The sequence below is a fragment of the Thamnophis elegans genome, chromosome 1 (assembly GCF_009769535.1).
Source record: "Thamnophis elegans isolate rThaEle1 chromosome 1, rThaEle1.pri, whole genome shotgun sequence".
Taxonomy (NCBI): domain Eukaryota; kingdom Metazoa; phylum Chordata; class Lepidosauria; order Squamata; family Colubridae; genus Thamnophis; species Thamnophis elegans.
The window spans coordinates 54,352,992-54,377,615 of NC_045541.1; the positions used below are offsets into that span (position 1 = coordinate 54,352,992).

General features: G+C 38.2%; 1 protein-coding gene across 1 annotated transcript in view; it reads right to left on the bottom strand.

Annotated features, from left to right (window-relative positions):
- The window catches only part of SLC49A4 (solute carrier family 49 member 4), a 101,238-nt gene that overhangs the window by 24,920 nt on the left and 51,694 nt on the right, over positions 1-24,624 (bottom strand). Inside the window, exons 5-7 of the mRNA XM_032216060.1 lie at positions 14,500-14,608; positions 13,152-13,219; positions 4,741-4,868 (exon numbers count right to left, since the gene is read on the bottom strand). Coding sequence (XP_032071951.1) covers positions 4,741-4,868; positions 13,152-13,219; positions 14,500-14,608 — 305 coding nt within the window. The remainder of the gene's footprint in view (positions 1-4,740; positions 4,869-13,151; positions 13,220-14,499; positions 14,609-24,624) is intronic.

Consider the following 24,624-nt stretch of genomic DNA (forward strand, 5'->3'; position numbering starts at 1 on the left):
TCTCACAAACCCCAAAGCATCTTTTGGAAATTAAATCTGAAGTGCAGCACAACACTCCAGAAGAACAGATGCAGTTTCTAATTCAACAGCCACCCATTCAGTGACCATTTGAAGTTATGATGGTGTTGGACAAGGGGACTTACAACTGTTCTTTATAGTTGTAGTTGGAACGTAGCCCACAATTACAACAATCACAGAAATTTGCAATCATGTGATCGCCATTAGTAACTTTCACTGATGGTTTCCAATAAGCAAAGTTAATTGGAAAGCCAGCAGAAGGTTGTAAATGGTATATGACCTTGCCCTTAACAATCGTGCAGGATTCACTTAATGATGGCCACCAAAACTGCCACAACTGCTCTTGTAAGCTGGTTGCAATCATGTGACATTGTGCTTTATGATCGTGATGCTTAGCAACAGAGTTGCCAGTCCCAATTCCTGTCCTTCAGTGAGACTACCTGAACAAATTAGTCATGGAGAAAAGAGGCCCATTTATCAAATTCAAGCAAGTTGTACAATCAGCACATCTAATTGGAAGAGGATCAGGAAGGAAGACTTGGTATTAAAACATGAAGCAAAGAAAGTTCAGAAATGTTGATAAATTGAACTTTAAATCAACTAAGCATATGTGATTTGTATAAAATATATAGATGAACACTACTCTAAATATAAGGCTTATGTTAAATATAAAGTTATAATTGAATGAACAAAGAAAAATAGTTAAAGTTCATTTATTTACATACTACAAATAACTCATAACAGCTTGTTATTTCTCCACAAGCTTATCTTTCCACCTAAGCATCATATATTATACAATCACAAAACACAACATAGTACACAATTATCTCCTGAGTTCCAAGTAGCTAGGTTTAAGGATTATCATTAATCATTTTCTGTAACCAATGTTTGAAAACAACAGAAATCTTAAAAGCCTTGTCAACATAAAATCCCCCCCCCCCCGCTTCTTGCTTTAACCTACTAAGTAAAATTACAGGCTACACAACCTGTTTAGTTAAGAAATTCAAGGAGTTCCCATAATTAGATTTTACATGTACACCTTAAGTTCATTTCTGATAGCTATCTTTTTTTGTTATTTTGCAATTGGCTTAATAAATATAAGAGTTTTATAGCACATCTTGAGAACTATTGGTGATATGAGACAAGAAACAAAGTAATTTCTGCTTGGAATAGAATTAGGAATCTGAGTTTAATTTATATTTTAAAGTTTTATAGTGAACTACACTACCACATTTTCCTAGCATTCTACATGATGGAAAGGCTTAACTTAACTTTTTTAACTTTAACTTTTAATAAATTTATATGCCGCCCAATCCCGTAGGACTCCGGGCGGCTTACAGAAACAAGATTAAAATAAGGAGTTAAAAATAGGAAGAGAAACAATTTAAAAATAGAAAAAAGAGAAACAATTTAAAAACGACACACAATACACTCAATCTGAGTGGGGTTGGACCTCATTCATGAGGTCAACAGCCCCAGGCCTGCCGGAATAGCCAGGTTTTAGTGGCTTTTCGGAAGGCCGAGAGAGTGGGAAGGGTCCGGATCTCTACGGGTAGATCGTTCCACAGGGTCGGAGCAGCTACAGAGAAGGCCTTCCCCCGAGGGGCCGCCAGCCGGCATTGTCCGGTCGACGGTACCCGGAGAAGGCCTAGCCTGTGAGTTCTTATCGGCCGTTGGCAGGTATATGGCAGGAGGCGGTCTCTCAGATATCCAGGTCCTAGGCCATGTAGGGCTTTAAAGGTAACCTTGAAGCCCATTCGGAGACCGATCAGAAGCCAATGCAGCTCGCGGAGGATAGGTGTAACATGGGTGTATGTAGGTACACCCGATATTGCTCGCGCGGCTGTGTTCTGGACCAATTGTAGTCTCCGAACACTTTTCAGGGGCAGCCCCATGTAAAGCGCATTACAGTAATCGAGCCTAGGGGTGACAAGGGCATGAGTGACCATTCGAAGTGCCTCCCGGTCCAGGTAGGGCCACAACTGGTGCACCAGGCGAACCTGGGCAAAAGCCCCCCTGTCACAGCCGACAGATGGTGTTCTAACATCAGCTGCGAATCCAGGAGGACACCCAAGTTGCGGACCCTCTCTGAGGGGTATAAGGTTTCACCAGAGGTCCTACCAGTTCGCACCTATTCGGTAGAACCGGTTCGTCAAATCTACCGGACCGGTTAGAAGAGGTTCCACCAGTGGACCCGGAAAGCAGGCCACACCTTCAGAAGAGGTTCCAAAATTTTTTGAAACCCACCACTGGTCCTTGGATATGATTATTCTACACTATCATGCTCATATTTATAAAACTCAGTGCCTCTGTGAAAGGTAAGGATTATTACTGCGTTTGTGGTGCAATCAGAACATTGCGTGTGTTGAAGTTGTTTTATCGCAAACCAAAGATGCCTTTTAAAAAACAAGTTTACATCATATTCTTATGCATGCCAGTGCTGTGTGGGAGGTAATTTAAGGTGGTTCTGACAAGTGTCGTCGGCATCTTCATATCCGTTCACATAGTGGCAAGCCACTCCCACAAAAGAGGCCACACCCACAGAGTAGGTTCGAACAATTTTTGAAACCCACCACTGGGTTTCACCCCCCCAGGCTAAGGGGTGGGATATCTGGACTATCTTTGGGAGGCAACATCAATAGCCACTCGATCTTGTCTGGATTGAGTGCAAGCTTGTTCGCTCCCATCCAGACCCTGACAACCTCCAGGCACTGGCACATTACTTCCACCACTTCGCTGAGTTGGCACGGGGCGGACAGATACAATTGAGTATCATCCGCATACTGATGGTATTTGATCCCATGCTGGCGTATGATCTCACTCAGGGGCTTCATGTAGATGTTAAATAGGAGGGGGGACAGGATTGAGCCCTGCGGCACTCCATATCTAAGGGGCCTAGGGGTCGACCTCTGTCCTCCAACCAACACTGACTGTGACCTGTCCGAGAGGTAGGAGGAGAATCGTAAAATGGTGCCTCCCACTCCCACCTCCCGCAACCGTTGCAGAAGGATACCATGGTTGATGGTATCGAAGGCCGCTGAGAGGTCAATAAGCACCAGGATAGAGGAATGTCCTTTATCCCTGGCCCGCCAGAGATCATCGATCAGCGCGACCAAAGCAGTTTCGGTGCAGTAACCAGGCCTGAAACCCGACTGAAAAGGGTCTAGATAGTCTGCTTCATCCAAGGACCGTCGGAGTTGAAAGGCCACCACCTTCTCAACAACCTTCCCTACAAAAGGGAGGTTGGAGACTGGACGATAGTTGTTAAGGATAGCTGGGTCCAGAGAAGGCTTCTTAAGGAGGGGGGTCTCACCACCACATCCTTCAAAGGGTGCGGGAAAGATCCCTCCCATAGAGAGGCGTTAACAATCCTCTGGAGCCAGCCTCGTGTTACCTCCCTGCTGGTCGAGACCAGCCAGGAGGGACACGGGTCCAATAAGCAGGTGGAGGCACTCATCGCTCCCATGGCCTTGTCCACTTCCTTGGGAGCGACAAGCTGGAACTCGCTCCACAAAATCTGATCAAGGCCCTCCCCCGGCATCTCCGCTGGTACTGTCCAAGTGGAGTCCAGGTCTGTCCGAATCCGAGCGACTTTGTCCGACAGAAACTGGACAAATTCCTCAGCTCTTCCCTGCAAGGGTTCTCCCGCATCCCTCCCTTTCAGGAGGGAGCGGGTTATCCTAAACAGGGCGGCCGAGCGAGATTCTGCGGACGCAGTAAGAGCAGAAAAATGAGCACATTTTGCCGCCCGTATCGCCACTAAATAAGTCCTAACAAAGGCTCTTAGTTGTGTTCGGTCAGATTCGGAGTTACTGGCCCTCCAACATCGCTCTAGGCATCTCTTTTGGTGCTTCATCTCCCGGAGTTCCTCGGTGAACCAAGGGCACCCCCTGGATCCATTGCCGCGGAGAAACCGCAAAGGCGCAATCCGATCCAGTGCCCCAGCCGCCACTGTATTCAAAGTGGCGACCAAGGACTCTGCCGGGTTGTGTGCAAGGGAGTCAGGTATCTCTCCAAGCGCCGTCTGAAATCCCAAAGGTCCATCAGGCGCCTGGGGTGGAACCACTTAATCGGCTCCCCCTCCCTGCAGTGGGGAAGTAGTTTCCGAAAATCAAGCCTCTGTAGGAAGTTATCTGACCATGACAAGGGCGAGATCTCAATGCCCTTCAATTCCAGATCACGTCTCCACTGCCCCAAGAGAAACACGAGGCCGAGTGTGTGACCCGCTGTATGAGTCAGACCCTGAATTACCTGGGTCAAGTCCATGGTTGTCATGGAAGCCATGAACTCCTGTGCTCCATCCGAGTGTTCGCCGAGAGATGGCAGGTTGAAATCCCCCAGTACTATCAGTCTGGGGAACTCAACCGCCAGTCCGTCTACTGACTCAAGGAGCTGTTGTAACGCAGCTGGGAGGTAGGTACGTTAGAAACAAACCCACTTGACCCCCTAGGTGCAACTTCACCAGAAGGGACTCACACCCGACAGTCTCTGGAGCAGGGATCCTACGAGGCACTAGTGACTCTCGGATGATGACAGCCACTCCCCCACCCTTTTCCTCGTGTCGCGGTTGGTGGAGCACCTGAAACCCTTCTGGGCACATTTTTGAGAGGGGGACTCCTCCCTCGTGGCCCAGCCAGGTTTCAGTAATACATGCCAGGTCTGCCCCCTCGTCTAAAGCCTGAAACCAATATTTGTCAAACCGGGAAATTGGGATTAACATACCTGTAGTTAAAGGAAGGTGAATGACAGTTTTTAAACATGTCAAAGTATACCAAAAGGATGACAAAGTTGCTCCTGACAGTAACAGAAGTAGGATAGGTTTCAGCATTCCTCTGATAAAATCAGCAAACCTATAACATAAACCATAATTTTAAAATTATTCATATAATCTGTGATAAAAAGTATATTTTAGCTAAATATACACTAGCTAAAGTGCCAAATAGAATTATTAAAACAGTGTTTTCTGATGTAATAGTTTGTTTTAGAAAGGTATCAATAGACACAAAGATGCATTACAATATATATGATAATTTTGAAATACTAAAATGAGCCTTAGGTATACAAGTAAGTCTATGGTTTGTTTTGTTTTTATCTTATTCCTGCCTGAGAAAAATATCTTAGGAAATGAAACAAAATTGCTGAATAATGGAAATTAACCCTTTCCCCTCCAGTTAATGAGGCATTGTAAATGGCTATTTTGCTCAGTTCAACATCATCTTGAGCTGAGTATTTCAGTTAAGTTCAATGGGCTGGGCTGGATATAAAATTTGATCTCAAAAGTATTGGCGTACTCATTTTCACATTGTTACCCACTTTTGTAGAAACCTGAGTTATTTCAGCCATTTATCCTGGATTACTCAAATGGTCTGATGAAAAATGACCACTGAATTAAGACCAATGCACCAAAAAGGGATAACCAATTAAAATGTATTGGAATAATATGCAAACTGGTAACATGTCAGAGAAAAACAGTGAGAACGTAATATAAAATTATTTAAATGAATGAATCACATTACAATGAAATGCTTAATGAATCACAATAGAATAAAATTATTAATCAAATAAAACAATTGAAACAAAGTTTTCACAGCTAGTTATGGAATAATAAATGGTGAATCAGGAACTATTGAAGGAATAATGAATGCTAATATAAATCAGAAAAAAGGCATATTAAAATTAAACTTTTGCTAAGTTCAATTTTTAATCAGAATGTTTTGCCTTTCAATCTTATTGAGAGACATTAAAGGCTAGGGTTAAAAAAAATTCAGGATCATATTTGGTGGCATCAAAATAAATACAGTAGCACTTTAACATTAGCGTTTTTATAGACAATTGTATCTTTTAACGAAAGAGGCATCTCATGACCAAGCCGACTACTAAGTCCTGAATATCATTTATTATTTTTCTCTAGCATATATATTTGGTTGTTGTTTATGTGCTGATGTTTCAAAATTTATATTTCAAAATTTATATTAAATTCATAGATAGTTAGATAAAAGCATTACTAATTCTTTGCTTTTCACTTTTTTGCCTCTGGACTTTGCAGTCAATGATCTTATTGATAATATGAAAATATAAACAGAGCTGTTTTAATTTCCCTTTAATCATGAAAAAAGTGCAGAAGCACTATGCTCAAGTTTTTAAATTATTTCTCCTAAAGTGTCATATACCTGTGATTTATTGTTTATCAGATCTTTCACATTGCAATATTGTAGCTGAGTAGAGAGAAGCCCAATAAATATTTTTGAAAGCTAGTTCAGGTCCTAGGTCCTTAAACCAAGATGGTCAGGGCCCTTTAAAGATTTGTTAGTTCAAGCCATGTCCCCCAGCAAACCTTTCTAGTACAGAGATAGCCCAGATCAACCGTCATTGGGCTCAGATTCTGTCTTCCAAATAGATCTAAACCCTCCTTCATCACACTCTTAAAGCATAAAAGTGACTCAGGCTTTATTTATCCAAAATTTATTAAGTCCCTTGTTCATATAGCCACAGAAAGTGGCTAGACTCACAAAGTTAACATTTCCTGAGCTGAAAAGGGGCAGCCTTCTGACTTTGTGCCACTTGGAGGGCATAGGATCTTTGACTTTGGGAGCTAAAGGACATAAGACAATTTATCAGCTTGCATTAATTTACCAGCTTGCATTAAAATGAGTTTGTATTGATTTTTAGAGACACTTTAATTTTATATATGGTAAGCCTCTTAGTGTCATATGAGCAAGTTGTACACACTGGGGGATATGTAAGCCCAGTCAATCTCTCAGACGTATCTATTGTTGTAGGGGAAGAGGGAGAGGAAAGTACCCCATTTAAAGTTTCTGAATGAAAAGTGGGATATAAATTAAATAAACTACCTGGTAATAAATAAAGACTATGTGGACCCAAAACTGGGTAATCTATAAGGCCATTCTGGTTGAGAATTCTGGGAATTAAGATCCCAGCTTTTAAGCACAGCTTTTACGTGTAAAGTCAAGGTCTTTTTGTTAATATTACACACAGAGAAATATTTCCTTAATTATCAGACAACATTGGCACTAATAATTGCCATTTCAGACCCAGTCTTGCATTCCAACTGAGGCTGATAATATGCCGCAAGAAACAGCATTCTGCTCTTTTTTTCTATCTAGCATCTAACATTCAGAAAAATTGGTCCAGTTCTAATTTATTCTCCACTCGCACACTTTATCACGTCTGCTGTTCATTTCTTCTCCTTTTTTCTTTCCAACAAATTGCAATATAGCCCTTGACCTTGAACTTCCACTGAGAAGGCAGTTCAGTTCCTACTACAGGACATCAAGGAGCATATTGCTGTCACCCTTTTAATTTGGACCAGTATTTCATGAACTAAAAACGTCACTTTGTATGCATTCTTTAGTTCACAATTTAATTAAATCTTTAAACCCCTCTCCTTATTGCTATAGATACCACCTTATGTTGCAAAGTTGCTGCATTTTGACTTTGCTGTAGTTTAATGCTGAAGGATGCTGAAATGTTGAGCTATGAAGGACAAAACTTGAAAAATAACTCTGGCCACTATGAAATATGACAAGAAAAATGCCATGGGGAAAAAGAGGAAATTGGGTTGATTTGCAATGCTGTGCAATTTAAGTTTAAAAAAAAATAGGTGTCACTTTCAAAAAAAAAAAAAATCCTTTCCTTCCCCAACTCAAATTAGCTTCGTTTCCTAGTGAATAAGAAAATCATACAATACCCACGAGCCACCTAAAATATCTAAGGCTTTTCAATCATAAACATCCCATATAAATTATCTCAAATTTCTGGTCTGGAGTTAGGAGAGTGGCATAAATCTCATGTGGAGGAAGGCACCATATACTACTGGTAAAAAAATAATGAAATTTGAGAGCTCATTTTCCAACTCCGCTTTCCTCTGACAGGCATAATTTTGTACCACAGGCACAAACGTTTCTATTAGATGCAAAGATTGCTTGACATCCAAATGATAGCTTCAGCACCATCCAAGTGGAAAGAGGTTTAAATGCAGTGTCCTTTATAGATTGCATTTAGCCAGTAAATAATGCTCACCAGGTGAGTGAAATTATATTGCAATTTATTGCAATGGGTGGTGGAAGGACTGGGAGTGAGTTACAGTATAGGATGGAATAAATCTCCACTAGAGTTGTAAGAGGAAATTCCAGAGCTACTAAGCAAATTAGCAACTAGTGCATGGGTAACAAACTCACACCTCGCGGGCCAGATGCGTCACATACTGGCCACACCCACTCCCTATTTAGTGAAGGGGAGAAAAGTCGGGACACATCATGTGATGTCAGTGTGACGTTGTGAGTTTGACACCCCTGAATTAATGGTACAAAACAAAGGCTCCAGACTTAAATCATTAGAAAATATACCAAGCTGCCTTCAAGTCACAGGACCATTGCAGAAATCCATGAGCCTGTCGGACCTGACAAATATCATTACCTAATTTTCTTAATTACAACTTTCAGCAGGTGATAGTCAGTAGAGACACTGATTTAATTTTATACAGATAAATTGCTGAATAGGTCTAAGGAAAGGGAGTCATTCATCAAAACAGATAAATTGCTACTCTTTTTGCATTCAAAATTCTGTGCTTGAAGGTTTTGTAATTTTTCAGTCAGAAAGAGGCATTTGGCAAGAGTCTGTTAACTTTTTATTAAAAGCACAAAAAGTTTGAAGTGCTGGAGTCAACAAAAATGTATGCATTGCTATGGAATCGGAAACCATTTGTTAGCAGATAAAAAGACATTAACAGATATTCTGCAACTAAAACTGAGCTACATGTTTGAGTAATTAATTTCTCTCAAAAGGTCAAAATTTACATAAAACTCCATTGGCAAACCTGCAGAAGTCATCATAAAGCTAAAAATGAATGGCCACCCATTACAATATACCAGCAAGAGAAAGAACTACCCTTTGTATAAAAGATCCCATATAAAGCAGTAGAAGAAAAATCAATATGATACAAGACTTTGCGGACTTAAAGCGATAAGAGGCTCCACATATTTATAGTTGTAATTCTATGCCCTTGTTTCCATTTCCTTGAGAGTGTTTATCAAAGAGCTCTGCTCCCTAACAACCAGATATCTCATTTAGCAAATCTAAATAATCAATTCTAATTTTTAGATATTTTTATGTTCAAATATAGCACTGCAACCTTAACAAGGAAAGAAGTAATTTTCTAAAATAAGGTAATTTATTTTTAAAAAAAGTAGAGCATTCAACTCTATTAGTCATATCCAAAAGCCAACTATATTAGTTGTATTTTGGTAGAAGAACCATCCAATGCTTTCAATAATATGGATTAACTTGACCCCACGTTTTAAAGATATCTGCAATTTGTTAAAACCATAATCAGAATATTTAAAATTACAGCTGTCATTGTATGTGAAGGAGGAAAAGCATGAGGGATTGAGTCTCAGTGTACTGTACACTCAATCCTTGTTATCCACAGGGGTTATATCTTGAAAACTCCCACAAAAACAGAAATCACGGATTTCAAAGCATTCAAGTGATTATAATCTGTACAGAACAATGAATGAGATGGAAATCTTCAAATACTTACCTATCATTTTGTCAGAAATACCTTATTCAGCAAAGAAGAAACTGAAGTTGCAACTATTCCTAGCAATCCTACATCCCCTTTCCTGTTTAATTTTTTTTATAGTAAATGTACACCTACATACAGATGGGCACAGTTGGAGTAAGGCCCCCCCTTTAAAAAAAACAATAGGATATGGCAACAGTGAAGTTTTTCTGCATACTTTGTCACCAAATCTGACATAAATATAATGTCAGATTTGGTGGTAAAGTGTAAGCTCCACAGATGTGCAGAAAAAAAATCTATTAATTATAATGTATTTTGATTACTTTAGTAAGATTACTAATCTATAAACTAACACTAGCTACTCCCAACCAACCTTAAACATAACACTTTAAAAAAATCCTATGTTGCAATTATTGCTATATAGCACCAGGAGTGAACACAATAATACTTTCAATTTTAACATAAGCAAATGCATTGAAACAGATTTTAAAGACATGTTGAAAGCAATCGTTTTTCAAGCGAAGTGTGCAGTTCCTCATGGCTAATTTATTCAAGGCTTCAGGCCAACAGAGGCCGCGACTGAAAGAAGCAGTGCCTCTTTTTTGAAAATGCCATTGTCATTCCTTCAAGCCCAATGGAAAGATGAAAGGAAATTGTATAAAGGAATTGAAAACTCAGTCTAGCCATCCATCAGCAGGACAATTCTTCGGGAAAAAACAACCCGATGGTACCAAACTTGGTGAGGCTGGAAAAAGCTAGCAAAAATAAGGGGAGGGGGAGACAGAAAATCAATCATTTCCACTTGGGATTGAGGAGAAAAACAATCCAGAATAAAGTTCTTCCCAGACATCTGGGTGGAATAGTTGGGATGATCCCTGACTATTGCTGATTTCTCCATACAATATTCCTCTTTGACGCGGAGCAGTGCATAAGAACTCACCCTGTGCATCGAAAGGAGCACATAAACAGAAACACAGAGATGTGGTCTACAAGGGAGAATGGAATTTCTCCTCTCCCCCATCCTTTCACACAAACAAACTTTTTAGCTTGCTACATAAAAGAAAACAAAGGTGCTTCTTATGGCCCGTGCCAGTGGTGGGATTCCAAATCTTTTCCTACTGGTTTGCAGTATTCAAAGACTACCCTCAGTGTCAGCGTTGGTGAGCTGAGCCGTTTTTTAGCTCAGCTGAGGTGCAGCAATCTGCTCTGCCGTGCGAGTCAGCTGAGCTAAAAAAACAAGGGAATATAGGACAGGGAACAATGGGGGTGGGAAGGCAGGGCCAACCAGAGGTGTATATGCCGGTACTCCGATCTATAGAAATTTCCGCTACCAGTTCGCCTGAACCAGTCCGAACCGGCTGAATACCACCTCAGTGCTGATAAGAGGCCTGGAAAACATTCTAGAAACTATGATCTGCAAATGGAGAAGCTAAGATAGCAGAGAGGTGTATAAATCTTTCTTTAACTCCTCATTTTCACTCTTAAAGTTCTTTCTCTTCCAACCAGCTTTTCTCTTTCTCATATACAGAAGGCACCAAAGAATGGACAAATAGCTCTTGAAAATGATGTGAACTTTCAGAATGCTTTAGAAATTAGGCTCAAGGTCACATGAAATTAGAGGATTGTGTGAGTTTTTCATACCATAGATTTTATTATAGCCTAGAAAATTTTATGTTAATCATATGATATAATGAGCACTTTAAAATTATGCCACTATAAACTATATCACAGCCATCAAATCAAACCAATTCATCGGAATCAAATCAATTCATTGGAATCAAATAATTCATTGGAATCACATGTTTACACTTAATTTATTTACAGAATTTCTGTTTCATGTTCCAATACAAAATAATGTGCAAGTGGCTTAAAACCATAAACTAAAACAATAACAAAATATATACTGAATCGTTGTTTTGAAAGTTTATCAATCTGAGAAAAAATCTGATTAAAGTTTGATGAAAAAGGATGAAGAAGCAAGAATCAGAAAGAAGCAAAAGTTTAAGGGACTGACTAGTTATTAAAAGCAGAGGAAAATGAAATGCTTAAAAATATATGTATTTATTTGATTTATTCTGCCTTTATTTTTTGTCAACTCAAGTCAGCATATACCTACCATACCCAATGGTATTACTTATTTTTATTTCAATTTAATTTAGTTTTGATGCTTAACAGTAGGTCTTTCTAAAGTTAGATCCTGGGTAGAGTTCTGAAAATATACTCAAAAAAAGGCACATACAAAAAACTACAAAGAGCTTAAAATTAGTTCTGTGTTATCACATATGCAACAAATATATAATACTACAAAATGCTGATCTGGAAAATTTCACAGTTCGGTAGTTTTTATCATATTCAGTTCTAATATAATAAATGCAAACTGGCAATAAATTGTTTTTTGTGGCCTTGAACTTAAAAATAAAGGGGAAGCTGAGGTCATAAAATGGGAAGGACCACATTAACTAGTATAGTCAGGGCTTGTATGTTTCATGTAACTTTGGAGAGGGTTTAAAAAAAAATCTGTGATCTACCCATTTTCAAACTTACACCACAGCTTTAAAGTTGTGATAGAAAACCACGGTAGCAGCTTCCAGCTCTTATATTTGAGGACAGTACTATATAGCAAAAAGCAGGCTGCAGTTGCTATATGATATACCATAAGCTAAGCTATAAATTTATATGAGTGACACTAAATCATATATAAGCTGCTTTTTTTTGCCATTTTGCTTCTCTTTTGGAGGAAGAAAAAGAGCCAGCAAGCTCACATTTAATTACCCTTTCCCATGTTGGGAATGTTTCAAATGTTAGAAATGAACATTTCTAACTGGCTTACTCTTGTGAAATGCAGGGAAAAGTTCCATGTGGGCATATACATCTTATGGCTATGTGGTTTACTCAACCATAGATTTCATCATTTGATCACAACCATATATTATTTAGACTATTAAGTATATTAATTCCTTTTTGCATGAAAGTTCATTAAGCTGAACAATTTATATGACCAATATAATTTGGGAATATTATGATAGTTGTAACAAGTCATTATAACATCCTCTACTTCTAAACATCTTTTGTATTAACTGCTTTGATGTTGTGATATTCAGAAGTGCACAACTCACACACAGCCAGTGGCTTATATTAATGGAACAACAAAACTTTCACAAGATCTTTAAATAATTCCTGTAACATTCAAACCAGCCCCATAATATCCAATTTTCTGAAAGAATCAATCACAACTGAAGATGAAAGCAAACACGAGCAAAATACTCATGGTTTCTTCCTTACTTTATCCACCTTTGGATGGTGTGGATAGAAAGTAGTTGTCAAATACAATAATATACCCTGCATAGTTTGATGACTGAACGAATGGGATTTTCAGCATTCACGGACTTTAAAAAATAAACAAATAAATAAATAAATAAACCAGGCAAATTACTACTCTAGATAGAAGATGAACATATTTCTAACCTATAGAAAATGATTTGTTCTTTTTACAAATGTCATGGAAGAGAGGAAATGATTTCAGGAGGTATTATTTTAGTATAACTAAAACACAATTTTGCTAAAGAAAAATAAGAGAGGAAAAAAAGTTTACCTTGCTAGTGCTATGCCAACAACACAGCCACCTACAATGGACCAAAATCCAATCCAACCTGCATCCACCTGTGAAAAAAACACAAGATAAAGAAATACAATGTTTCTAGCAACACAGAAGGTAATTGGTTGATATTTACTATTTCTGTATACAGTAACTATTTTGGAATACAGCTCTGAAAGTAAATTTCTATTTGGCTATTGATTGACATTATTCAATTTGCCTAATCTCTTTTTAAATCATCTAAGGAAGCAGACATTCTTTCTCGAGATCCTCAAGACTGTTTTCTCAAAACCTTCTTGAGAAAGCAAATACAAGTCGGCACAGTCCGTGTATGAGATGTATTTTTTTTAGGTTGACTTCAGTCTGACCAGAGGCATCCACAAGGGGAAGAAGGAATCTGTCATATGTGCATTGTGACACTGCATGCACATCTAAAAGGGGCAGAACTTACATTTCAAGGATGTGACACTGTCACAAAAGACCTCTGGGAGCTTTTGGAACATTGTCACTGGTCTGATCAAGTGATTCCTAAGGTCAGAAATAAAAATTGAGGATGAAAGGAAGATGATCAACCATGACAGAGTTAGACTAGGTCTTAGATAAAGTTTGAAAAGCACTGACGTCCTAGTCATAGAAAGGAGACAGGAGCGCATTCAACTGGGACTTTGGAGAAGTATATAATCTTTTTCTATCTACATCTCTCGAGGAACTTGAAATAAATAGACCTAGTTTGTTGTTGTGAAAGTAGCTTATAGCAATAGCAATAGCAGTTAGATTTATATACCGCTTCATAGGGCTTTCAGCCCTCTCTAAGTGGTTTACAGAGTCAGCATATTGCCCCCAACAACAATCCGGGTCCTCATTTTACCCACCTCGGAAGGATGGAAGGCTGAGTCAACCCTGAGCCGGTGAGATTTGAACAGCCGAACTGCAGTCAGCTGAAGTAGCCTGCAGTGCTGCATTTAACCACTGCGTATTGGGTAAAATTTATGTGGAATTCCTCTAAGGAAACAAACTATAATGCTACTGTAATTATTCTCTTTCTTTCCCTTCATGCTAATGGGAAAGTTTCGGTTTTTCAAATTCACGCTTGTGAACTAGCAATGAAATTTGAAATTATTATCTTTCTCCTCAAAACCAACAAATTAAGATTCAGGCTTTCCCTGAAGTTGAATATTCAGACCTGAAGCAGCTCAATTAAGTTCAGGTTCTACAATGCCGCTTTTAATTTCATAGAATATCAGTCATTCTGCTTGTTATTTTAATTTTAAATCACAAAACCAAACTTTTGTCAGCAAACCACAAAGAAATACACATACAGAGACACACACAAATGTACACCTACTTGGCTTATGTGAACTGGAGTTAATATCCAATCAAGAACACCAGACCATCCTGAGAAAACCCCGAGTGGAATTGCATAGGCCAGAGCAATCATTAAAAATCGAGGATTGCTAGAAAGTAAAAAAAAATACAAACAGGTTTGTCAACAGTAACAGATCAAATTTCATTGCAATACTTTCCTCCTCCTATGAATCCTCAAGGACACAACAGGCACTAAATTGGGCAGCAAAAAGTTACAGTTGGTGAAATTTTGCTTAATTTATTTGGAGTTATGATGCAGCAATCGTATTTAAATAATGTTCTTTTTCTAGTAACACTGAGTGATATATATATATATATATATAGATTTTCCTGGAGGCTACATGTGGATAGTACTGCATTCTAACAGGCAATTTAGACTAAATTATCTTTGGCTCACTTCAGGAACATGACTGTGTACAATTAAAGCATATCTGCTGAGGCAAAACCAATTAATACAATATTTTGATGTTTTACTTAATGTTGCTGTTGTCTGACTCTTGTTTTCAGTTATTGTGTTTGAAAAGGATTAACCACATTTCAGAAATTATATGTAAAATATGTTTCTCCTTCATACTTTGAGTTCAGCTTCTGTTCTGTTTCACGGTCGAGAGAATTTACATTGGCTTTTTACTGAACTATCTGAATACAACCACATGTAGAAACGAGAACCAGTCCAGCAACTAATAAAAGTTTGCATTCAAACATTTTTCAGTTTATTTACTGTTTATATGACATACATATCCCAGTTCTTTAAGCATGCATTGGTCTGAACAACAAATGAAGAATATACTCCTGCCTGCTTCTCCAATTGTATTCCCTCTCAGAGGTTCTTCCTTACAAACACTCATGAGATATAGATAGTCCTCAATTTATGGCCATAATTGAGCCCCAAATTTATATTGCTAAGTGAGATACTTGTTAAGTGAATTTTGCCACCTTTCTTGCCACAGTTGTTAAGTAAATCACTGCAGTTGTTAAGTTAGCAACACAGTTGTTAAGTGAATGTGGCTTCCCCATTGACTTTGCTTGTTAGAAGGTCATAAAAAGTGATACATGACCCTGTGAATGGTTACTAAACAAATTGTTGTTAAGTCATGAACTATCTGAACGGACTGCGATATAGTTGGGCAATAGTATCAGGTAGCATTTTGCTCTTCTTCTTCTTCACTTCACCCTCCAATAGTTTGTTTATTTGTGTCAGAAGTATCACAATTAAAAATAAGGAATACTGTGTGACATAAAATTTAAAATATAAAATGCAAGATTAAAATATGTACAGATTTATCAGTTTTTCCCCCAGAAACTAGCAACATGAATTGTGTTCTGTCACACTGCCATGAGGGCCTTGTGTACATTGGAGGACCTCCAGTGTACAATCCAGAAGCACAAGCACCCTTCTTGTAAATTCATAGCTTGTAAGCACACTGTTGGGAGGGGGCTTGTCCTAAAGGGCAGACTGCTTGAGGATCTGAGCTGAGATTCCAAGTAATTATCCATGTGTGGCCATGTGGCCTTCCAGGCAAAGCAAAGATACACTATATCACAACTTATTAAGTACCTGGGTAAGGTATTCGCAGAGGGAACAAATGTATAAAGAGGATGCACTATGCTTCCCCTCCAGTAATCTGATCTCAACATGTGATTTTAATGGTTGTACCCTAATAGCCTACATCCTTTTATTCCTTCAATTTCGATATGGTGCCAAATTTGACAATCAGCATTTTATATGGGACACTCATAAGCCACAAATATTTCATCCATTTTATATATAAACTGAGCCAACATTCATCATGCAACAAGGAAATGAAGGAAAAATATGTAGATAATATTCTAGGTTTGTGTGTGTTTGTGTGTGTTTGTGTGTGTGTGTGTGTGTGTGTGTGTGTACACATTCAATTTCTATAGCTGCTCATCTCAGCAAATGGTATCAAAACAGTTCCAATGTTCTGCTAGAAAATGGTGTCTATATTGTGGAAACCAGCAGGGTTTTTTCTTCTTTGCTTTAGTTTTACTTGAAACAGGCACACGAGCACATGTTTGTTGCACATTCAGTTCCTGGCCTTGTCTTTATTGTTCCATTTGAGCTCTTCTAACTCCTTATCTAATGATATACTAAATTTGATTTCCATCTACTCCATCTGGCAATATTCATGTATACAGATGCTGCTTCGATTGTTGGAAGACTATGTTAGCAATGAAAAGATAATTGGGTTGGCAGAAATTGATAAGTTGTTTTTCTGTCTCATTTGGGTTACCTAGGCCAAACAGTCCAAATATGTTTTTTGTCTTCTATATTCTGTACATTTCAAATTGAACTTGATCATATAAAACTTGTCAAATTTCATTCCTTCTACATCAGTGGTTGGAGCCTAATGAAGTGTACTTGAAATTATCCAATCATTGATTGCACTTTACCCAAATATTGTATTTGTTATATTCTTCTTATGAAAGAAATGCCATACCTTGTTTTTTTGTGTCCCCTGAAATAAGGTATCCAGACCATTTCAATTCACTCTTGTCCAATATGTTAATCTGTACTCTATTTCCTCGAAAATAAGACCTCCCTGGATAATAAGCCCAATCGGGCTTTTGAGCCCATGTGCTAAAATAAGTCCTCCCCAAAAATATTGCAACATAGCAGCAGCCATGAGGTGACCAGGCTCGCTGCGTCCTGCACCTCAAAAATAATAAGACCACCCTGAAAATAAGGCCAAGTGCTTATTTTGGGGGTCAAAAGAAAGTAAGATCCTGTCTTATTTTCAGGGAAACACGGTAGTTGTTTCATTTTTATCTTTCACTGTGTTGACCTTTTCCATGTTCTTATATTTCACGTTCCTACTATAATTCAATTATTGCAAGCTCAGACTTTCTTTTCCTGTTCAACATTAGAAACTAGTTATCCCAAAGTCTTTAATATACCCACATTACAAACACTTAATACTCCAAAGGATCCTTATTTATAGATAGCATATTAAGTGGTCTCCCTATCATGCAGCATTTTATTATCAATCACTTTATCCTATCTATCCTTGTAGTTCTCTTAGTCAAATATAGAAATGGTTTACCATTCTTCTATGCAGTATGAAACTATTATCTTGGCCATTGTTATTATAGTGATCATTCTCCACTGACATATTATTATATGGTTGCTGCCCAACAAAGGTGCTTGTTTGATTTAGCTAGACAACTGGGATGACCTTCATCTCTTGGTTGGCCCTGTTGGGAAAACATACTCATGGTGTAGAATTCAGTATTCTTTGTGCATCCCTCCAAGGAACTCCCCATTATAACAAATGAAAAAGCGTAGAAGAACTTGAGGAGGGAATGTATAGATTGTGTGCCAGTTCTACAAAACTATATCTAAATACTTCACACAACATAGCTCAGTCAAAACTAGATCAACCTCCAACCAGTGTTCACTGGGTGAATTAGATATACTGCCAAATCCTGAAAAAGTAGGATGCCTAAATTACAGTATAAATATATTGAGGTCTGCTATTTTGTCCATATTGCTTTGTATATATGGGACAAACTACAAAATAAAATGAATTAAGAAAACAGGATACAGGGGTGAACAAGAGAAACCAGGGATTTTAATCATCCAATCACTGGATACAGTAGTAGATACAATACAAAAAGGACAGAATAATAATGTTGAAAGGGAGTTGGAGATCTTCTAGTCCAACCCTCTGCTCAAGCAGGAGATCCTACACCATTTCAGACAAATGGCTGTCCAATCTTTACTTGAAAACCTCCAGTGATAGAGCACCCACAACCTGATTAATTGTTCTGTCAGGAAATTTCCCCTTATTTCTAGGTTGGTTGAACAATTTTATTTACATTGTTTACTTCTATGGAAGAAGAAACAGAAGAAGTACATTTTTGCCAGGCAACTTCCATTATTCATCCATCAACAAAGATATGACTGTTTCTTAAACATTCAACAAAATGGGTCCCAAGGGGAAAAAATACACTGAATTAGGTACCAATAATTTAGATGTGTCTTAGGTAGCAAATTATCTGTAAAAATGCCCTTTACTAAAATTTCTTTAACCTATTGAAATGAATAATAGCTCTGACCTACAAAACACATATGAGAAAGAAACATAGCTTCATTGAAGTGAGGCATTTTCACACAAACTTTTTAAAGGGACCCTGTTATATTTAGAGCATACTCAAAACAGATCATCTGATGCAAGATAACACTATTTCGTATTTATAAAAAATGCTAACTAATATAAAGTGCTGAAATAGCAAACAAGATTTCCACCCCCCCACCCCCAAAATCACTCAGAGGGATGCAAAATTTTCTTCCAATAACAATTCACCTTCAATGCTCACTAAAGGGAAGCTGGGGAAATTCTTTCATCAACCTCATTCCATCAAATAAACATTGGCTGACAGAAAAGCCCCAAAGAATCAGCTTTGTGTAAATGAAAGAAGCAAAAAGCTGCTATAACACACACCCACCCCCACACCCCCACACACACATATATAAACAAAAAGCTGCTATCTGCTTAGAAGGGTATAAATATTGCTTAACTGCTTACATTTGAGAACTGCAGGACAAAATGTATCAACACTGAATGCATAAGGAAGTTTTGGTATCATGGCAAGTTCATGTTTCCTAACCAGTTGCAGTCTGTATGTTGCCAAAGGAAATATTTTTGTTAAATTCAAAACTACAGATGTAAATGATGAATGTGATTTTTTTTTCTTATAAAAGAAGACCTGATAATTTGAATCCAATTATAAGCAATGTTGAACTTGGAAGAACAAAAGATTCAGGTTTCCGACAGAGACTAATGCAATGTCTGGAAACAGAAGTATTCCCATGCAATCAAAAATATGGATCCGGTATGTTTTTGGACTTTTGTCCTAATAAAAAAGGAACAACTAGAGAAGAGAACTAGAGAACAACATGAAAGTATCCACATCTTCAAAGAAATAAAATTCACTAAACGACAACAGACTATCTTTCATGCATATTTTCTTGAGCAGAGGAAATGACCAGGAAATCAGAAACAAAGGTCTATCTAAAAACCACAACACTAATCAAGTGCTCTACTAGTAAAGTAACAACTCAACACAAGAGAAACTATGTAGAGACATTATTTAGATGAGCACAAACACACTGCAGCAATTCAGAAAACCAGAAAAAAGGAAGCCAACTGCCTATGCATTTTTCAACAAAACAGATATGCATGCAACTTTATCAAAAAGTGCCTAACACTAGTGGGGTGGGTGGGGGTGTCACTCACTCAGCCCAGTGGCCAACAGGTGACAGTCTGGTAGTGGGCCACGACCCACAATCTGAGTTCTCATTTTACCAAACTTGGAAGGATGAAGGCTGAGTCAACCTGGCAGTGGGCAGAGTTAGTAACGTTATGTAGTAATATGTTAGTAAAGTTATGTAACTACTATGCCACTGCAGCAAGCTATTGCATATAAAGAGAGCAAACCCCATTCCCTTCTAGCATTGAAGATGTTATGTAGTCTTGTAACAAAATGTCTGCAAACAAATAACTGAGCTCAGAGACCACCAAGAGTTACAGAGTTCAACTCTAAGCTACATACAATCTTATTTATTAGATCCATGATTGATCTGTAAATAGTAATTGCACTTATATATCACTTCATAGTGCTTTACAGCCTTCTCTAAGCAGTTTACAAAGTCAGTATATTACCCCTAACAATCTGGCTCCTCATTTTACCAATCTCAGAAGGATGAAAGGTTAAGCTATTGAGACTCAAATTCCTGGAGTGACCAGTGAGTTAGCCTGCAGAATTGCATTCAGTGGTGACTCAGTGGCTAAGACTTTGAACTGGTCGATCAGAAAGGTTGGCAGTTTGGTGGTTCAAATCCCGTTACTTGTCCCAGCTTCTGCCAATCTAGTAGTTCAAAAGCATGTAAATATGCAAGTAGAAAAAATAGGAAGCACCTTTGGTGGGAAGGTAACAATGTTCCGCGTGCCTTTGGCATTTAGTCATGCCGGCCATATGACCACAGAGATGTCTTCGGACAGCACTGGCTCTTCGGCTTTGAAACAGAGATGAGCACCGCCCTAGAGTCGGGAACAACTAGCACATATGTGCAAGGGGAACCTTTACCTTATTGCATTTTAACCACTGTGACACCATGGCTCTTCCTTCCTATGGATGACACTTCATTCCTATAGATAAAGGAACTATGCAGTTCCTACTTCAGTTATTTCCTGGAAAGATTTCTGAATAACCCTTTTGTCCCTTTGGAAGAATTCTACAGATGTTTTGGTAAACTTGCCCACTAAATAAGGATCCAAGGAGTTTGGAGCTAGATGCTATAAAATATATGTTTTTGGCATGCACAACAACGTAAAAGAGTTCTGAAGCCCCAAAGATTATAGGTTATATACCTTTAAAAATGATACACAAGGAATAGAAAAGTAATGTAAATTATAACATGAATTTTACAGCTTGAATGCAGAATCAGATAAAAACATGCAGGGACTTTAATACTGAATTTTACTTTTCTAAGGAGACCACAAGCTTGCCTATTCTGCTGGTATTAGCACCCTCTAACATAAACAGTGTCCTTTACTGTGCCCATGTACTGATTCTTTTCACACCTGGTTTGTGTTATCTGTCTCCTTCCATCTAGAGTAATCAGGCAGTTTCAATTTGTGTTTTCCTTCTGCTGTACAGTTCACAATTTCTCATAGCAATAATGTCTCTAATGATCAATATGTTATATATTCACTACCCAGCATATCCACTTTTTTTGTATGCTTCCTTTTTCCAGGGAAAGGTAACAATAACAGCCATCTAAACCAAAATATATTTTTTTAAAAATACAGATTCTAAGATGGTTCAAATGCAAGAATGAATAAAGCTAGATTATATATATATGTGTGTGTGTGTGTGTGTGTGTGTGTGTGTGTGTGTCTGTGTGTGCGCGCACGCGCTCGCGTGCATTTATTCTCCTGTTCATTTGTCCTATGTATGTTGCAGGGCAGATTTTGCATGGTATTTTGGAGTCCTGCAACAAACATAGGACAAACGAACAGGAGAATAAATGCATGCATTGCAGAACACAAAAACGCAGTAAGGTAAAAAAAAAGAAAAAACTTACTCCTTTTTCCAGCACCTTAAAGCTACAGGACATGAAATTAATTTTCGAAGGTACCATGTTAATCTCCAAAACTGAACACTTCAACAAGAGAATAATTATGGAAGCTATCGAAATAGAGAAACACCCCCACAACATGAATAAATGTGACAATACCTTCCGCCTACCAGACATCTGGAAACCAGCCCTAGTCAACAAACGAGCCCCACCCACCACCCAGGCCGTTATAACACAAAACAACAATGGACACACAGCCAGCACCAATCTACCAATCATGATACAACCACACAACCAATCATTCCACTTACTGAAACAAAGCCAGCACTCCACACACACACACACACCAAGATTTATAGAAAGATGGCAGTTCCAACCACGCTTTAAGCCCAAAACACCAGCCTGAAGATGGCGAGTGAGACCTCGCTGAAACGTTGCCAAGACAATCTCAATCTTACACAGGAAAAGACCCAAATACAACAAGACCAGCATACCTACACCCGTGAAAATCTACGAACACACATACACACTATGTGTACTATATATATATGGTCTCTTGTGACGAGCCGAAGACAGAGAGTGGAAGTGTGACCTTCCTCCCATATTTGGGCATACCAGGGGTTGTGACTTTAAAGTCACAACTATAAATATATTTATATTTATATATAAATCTTATATATATAAGATTTTTACAACCCCCGGTATGCCCAACTGTGGGAGGAAGATCACTACTTCCATTCTCTGTCCTTCAGCTCATCATAAGAGACCATGCAGGCAGAAACCCAATATTTTTACTGTTGCCTTTTTGTTACATTTTTTTTTTGTATTTGTGCCGATAAATAAATAAAGGGAGACTAAGCTATTTAGCTCTCATCAGCTAGCCATACCCTTACTGGGATATATATATATATATATATATATATATATATATATATATATATATATGTGTGTGTGTGTGTGTGTGTGTGTGTGTGTGTGTGTGTGTGTGTATACATACATACATACATACACACACACACACACACACACATACACACACACACACAATACTATACTATACTATACTATAGTATACTATACTATACTATACTATACTTTCATATTTTCTGATGAAGCCAAACTACCTTTGAGACCACAAGTAGAATATCCTCAACTAATCTTTGTGGACATATTGAACAGTACTGGTAATATTTCATTCTTGACTTCCAAACAACCTGTTTACAGACTATAGTTAATCTCTTAAATTGAGCCCAGCAGCTCAGAGGTAGCCTAGACAGCATGTTCAGCAAGTATAAAGACAGGTATTTCATCATTTAGCCATCCAACAATCAGGAAATTGTATTGTATACCTTTAATGTGCTTCAGGTTATCTTCAGGAATGCATAGTACCATATAGAGATAATTATAACTACTGCATGTTGAATATATAACTCACGGATGTTCATATAGGGTCAGAACAAAAAAGGATCAGATATGATATTCACTCTAAATTGTTAAGAATATTAAGGGCTAACAACCAACATTTTGAATTGAGCCTGAAAAGTAATTGGTAATCTATATAGATCTTGCAGTATTACACTGATAAGATCACAGTGGTGTATGCTCAAGTCAGCCACATAATTCCATTACATTTCATCAATTGAAGCTTCCGCAGACTCTTCTTTAGATTATACTATAGCAGTGTGTTGAAATTAAACAAAATATATAGTTGGTGCTAAAAGAAATTATGCAAAGATTCTTTATTTTTACTAATTATACAGGAAATAAAATAAATCAGAAAAATGAAAAGGACTTTCAACCTATGAACTTGATCTTTCAAATAGAAAAAACCTTTTCAAGGTAAGCTGAATCTGGATTCCCAAGATAAATTTTCTGTTTACCTCAGTTTATTCATCTTTAATTATCCATTATTCCTGGAGTTACCTGACAAGTAATATTGCTGAGGCTTGTCAGCATTCTAGCGGCATCTCATTGAAAAAAACCCCTCTGAGGTGTGTCATGTGGTATACGCAGTGATGGCTAACCTTTTTGTCATCGTGTGCTCACATCCATAATGCAATGTGTGCGTGAAACCCCCCCGGATGCACTGTCTCCCTGCGCATGCACACGTCACCCCCCCCTCCACGCATGACACCACCACCACCCCGCAGCCCATTTTGGGCCTAGCAGGCCTCTTTGTAGCTTCCTGAAACCAAAAATGGGGCATAGGGCCCCGAACACACCCCACCCATCCCCGGCCCATTTTGGGCCTAGCAGACCTTCCTGAAGCCTCCTGGGACCAAAAATGTATCCACAAAGTGGGCTCCGTGCTCCACCTGTGGCACACATGCCATAGGTTCACCATCATAGACATAGAGCATATTATAAAATTATTTTCTGAGAAAGGTGGAGGGAGAGAGGAAAGAACCACTGAAATAATTTCTCAGGAAAGTAAATATGTATTATGTTCAACAACAAACCCCTCACATATAACTAGGGACCTGCAGGCTGACTTTCTGAAATCATTCTGTTCCCAGCTTGGTTATTCCAATATGGCTATTCTGAAAGTAGTAAAGCTGTTTTCAGTAAACTAATCCTCTTTTTTTGTAAGTGATGTTCCAAGCAAAAGTAAAATCATACTTTGTGGTGTACCAGACAAATCTAAACGTCAATATCACCCTCAGCTACTCGTTAAACTGGAGGTTGACTTAATATGCAAAAGAGAAACAAATGCTTCAGGGTGTTTTCATGTCAGCTATTTAAATAGTCCACAAATTAGTCAGGACTTTAACAGACAAACTGACTAAGGAGACAGAAAAATCACCAAGTTTATTTAGAAAATTATTCAACTCCATAAATCCTTATTAAAATGAGTACTTCCCATTGAAGCCAATAAACCATGAAAAATAAAATAATCTGCATCCACTAGAACAGACATGTTAGGAAAGCCACCTGGCTTGCAGAGATTCATGGGAACACCCGGCCTGATACAATCAAAATAACAGGATTACATAAAGTACC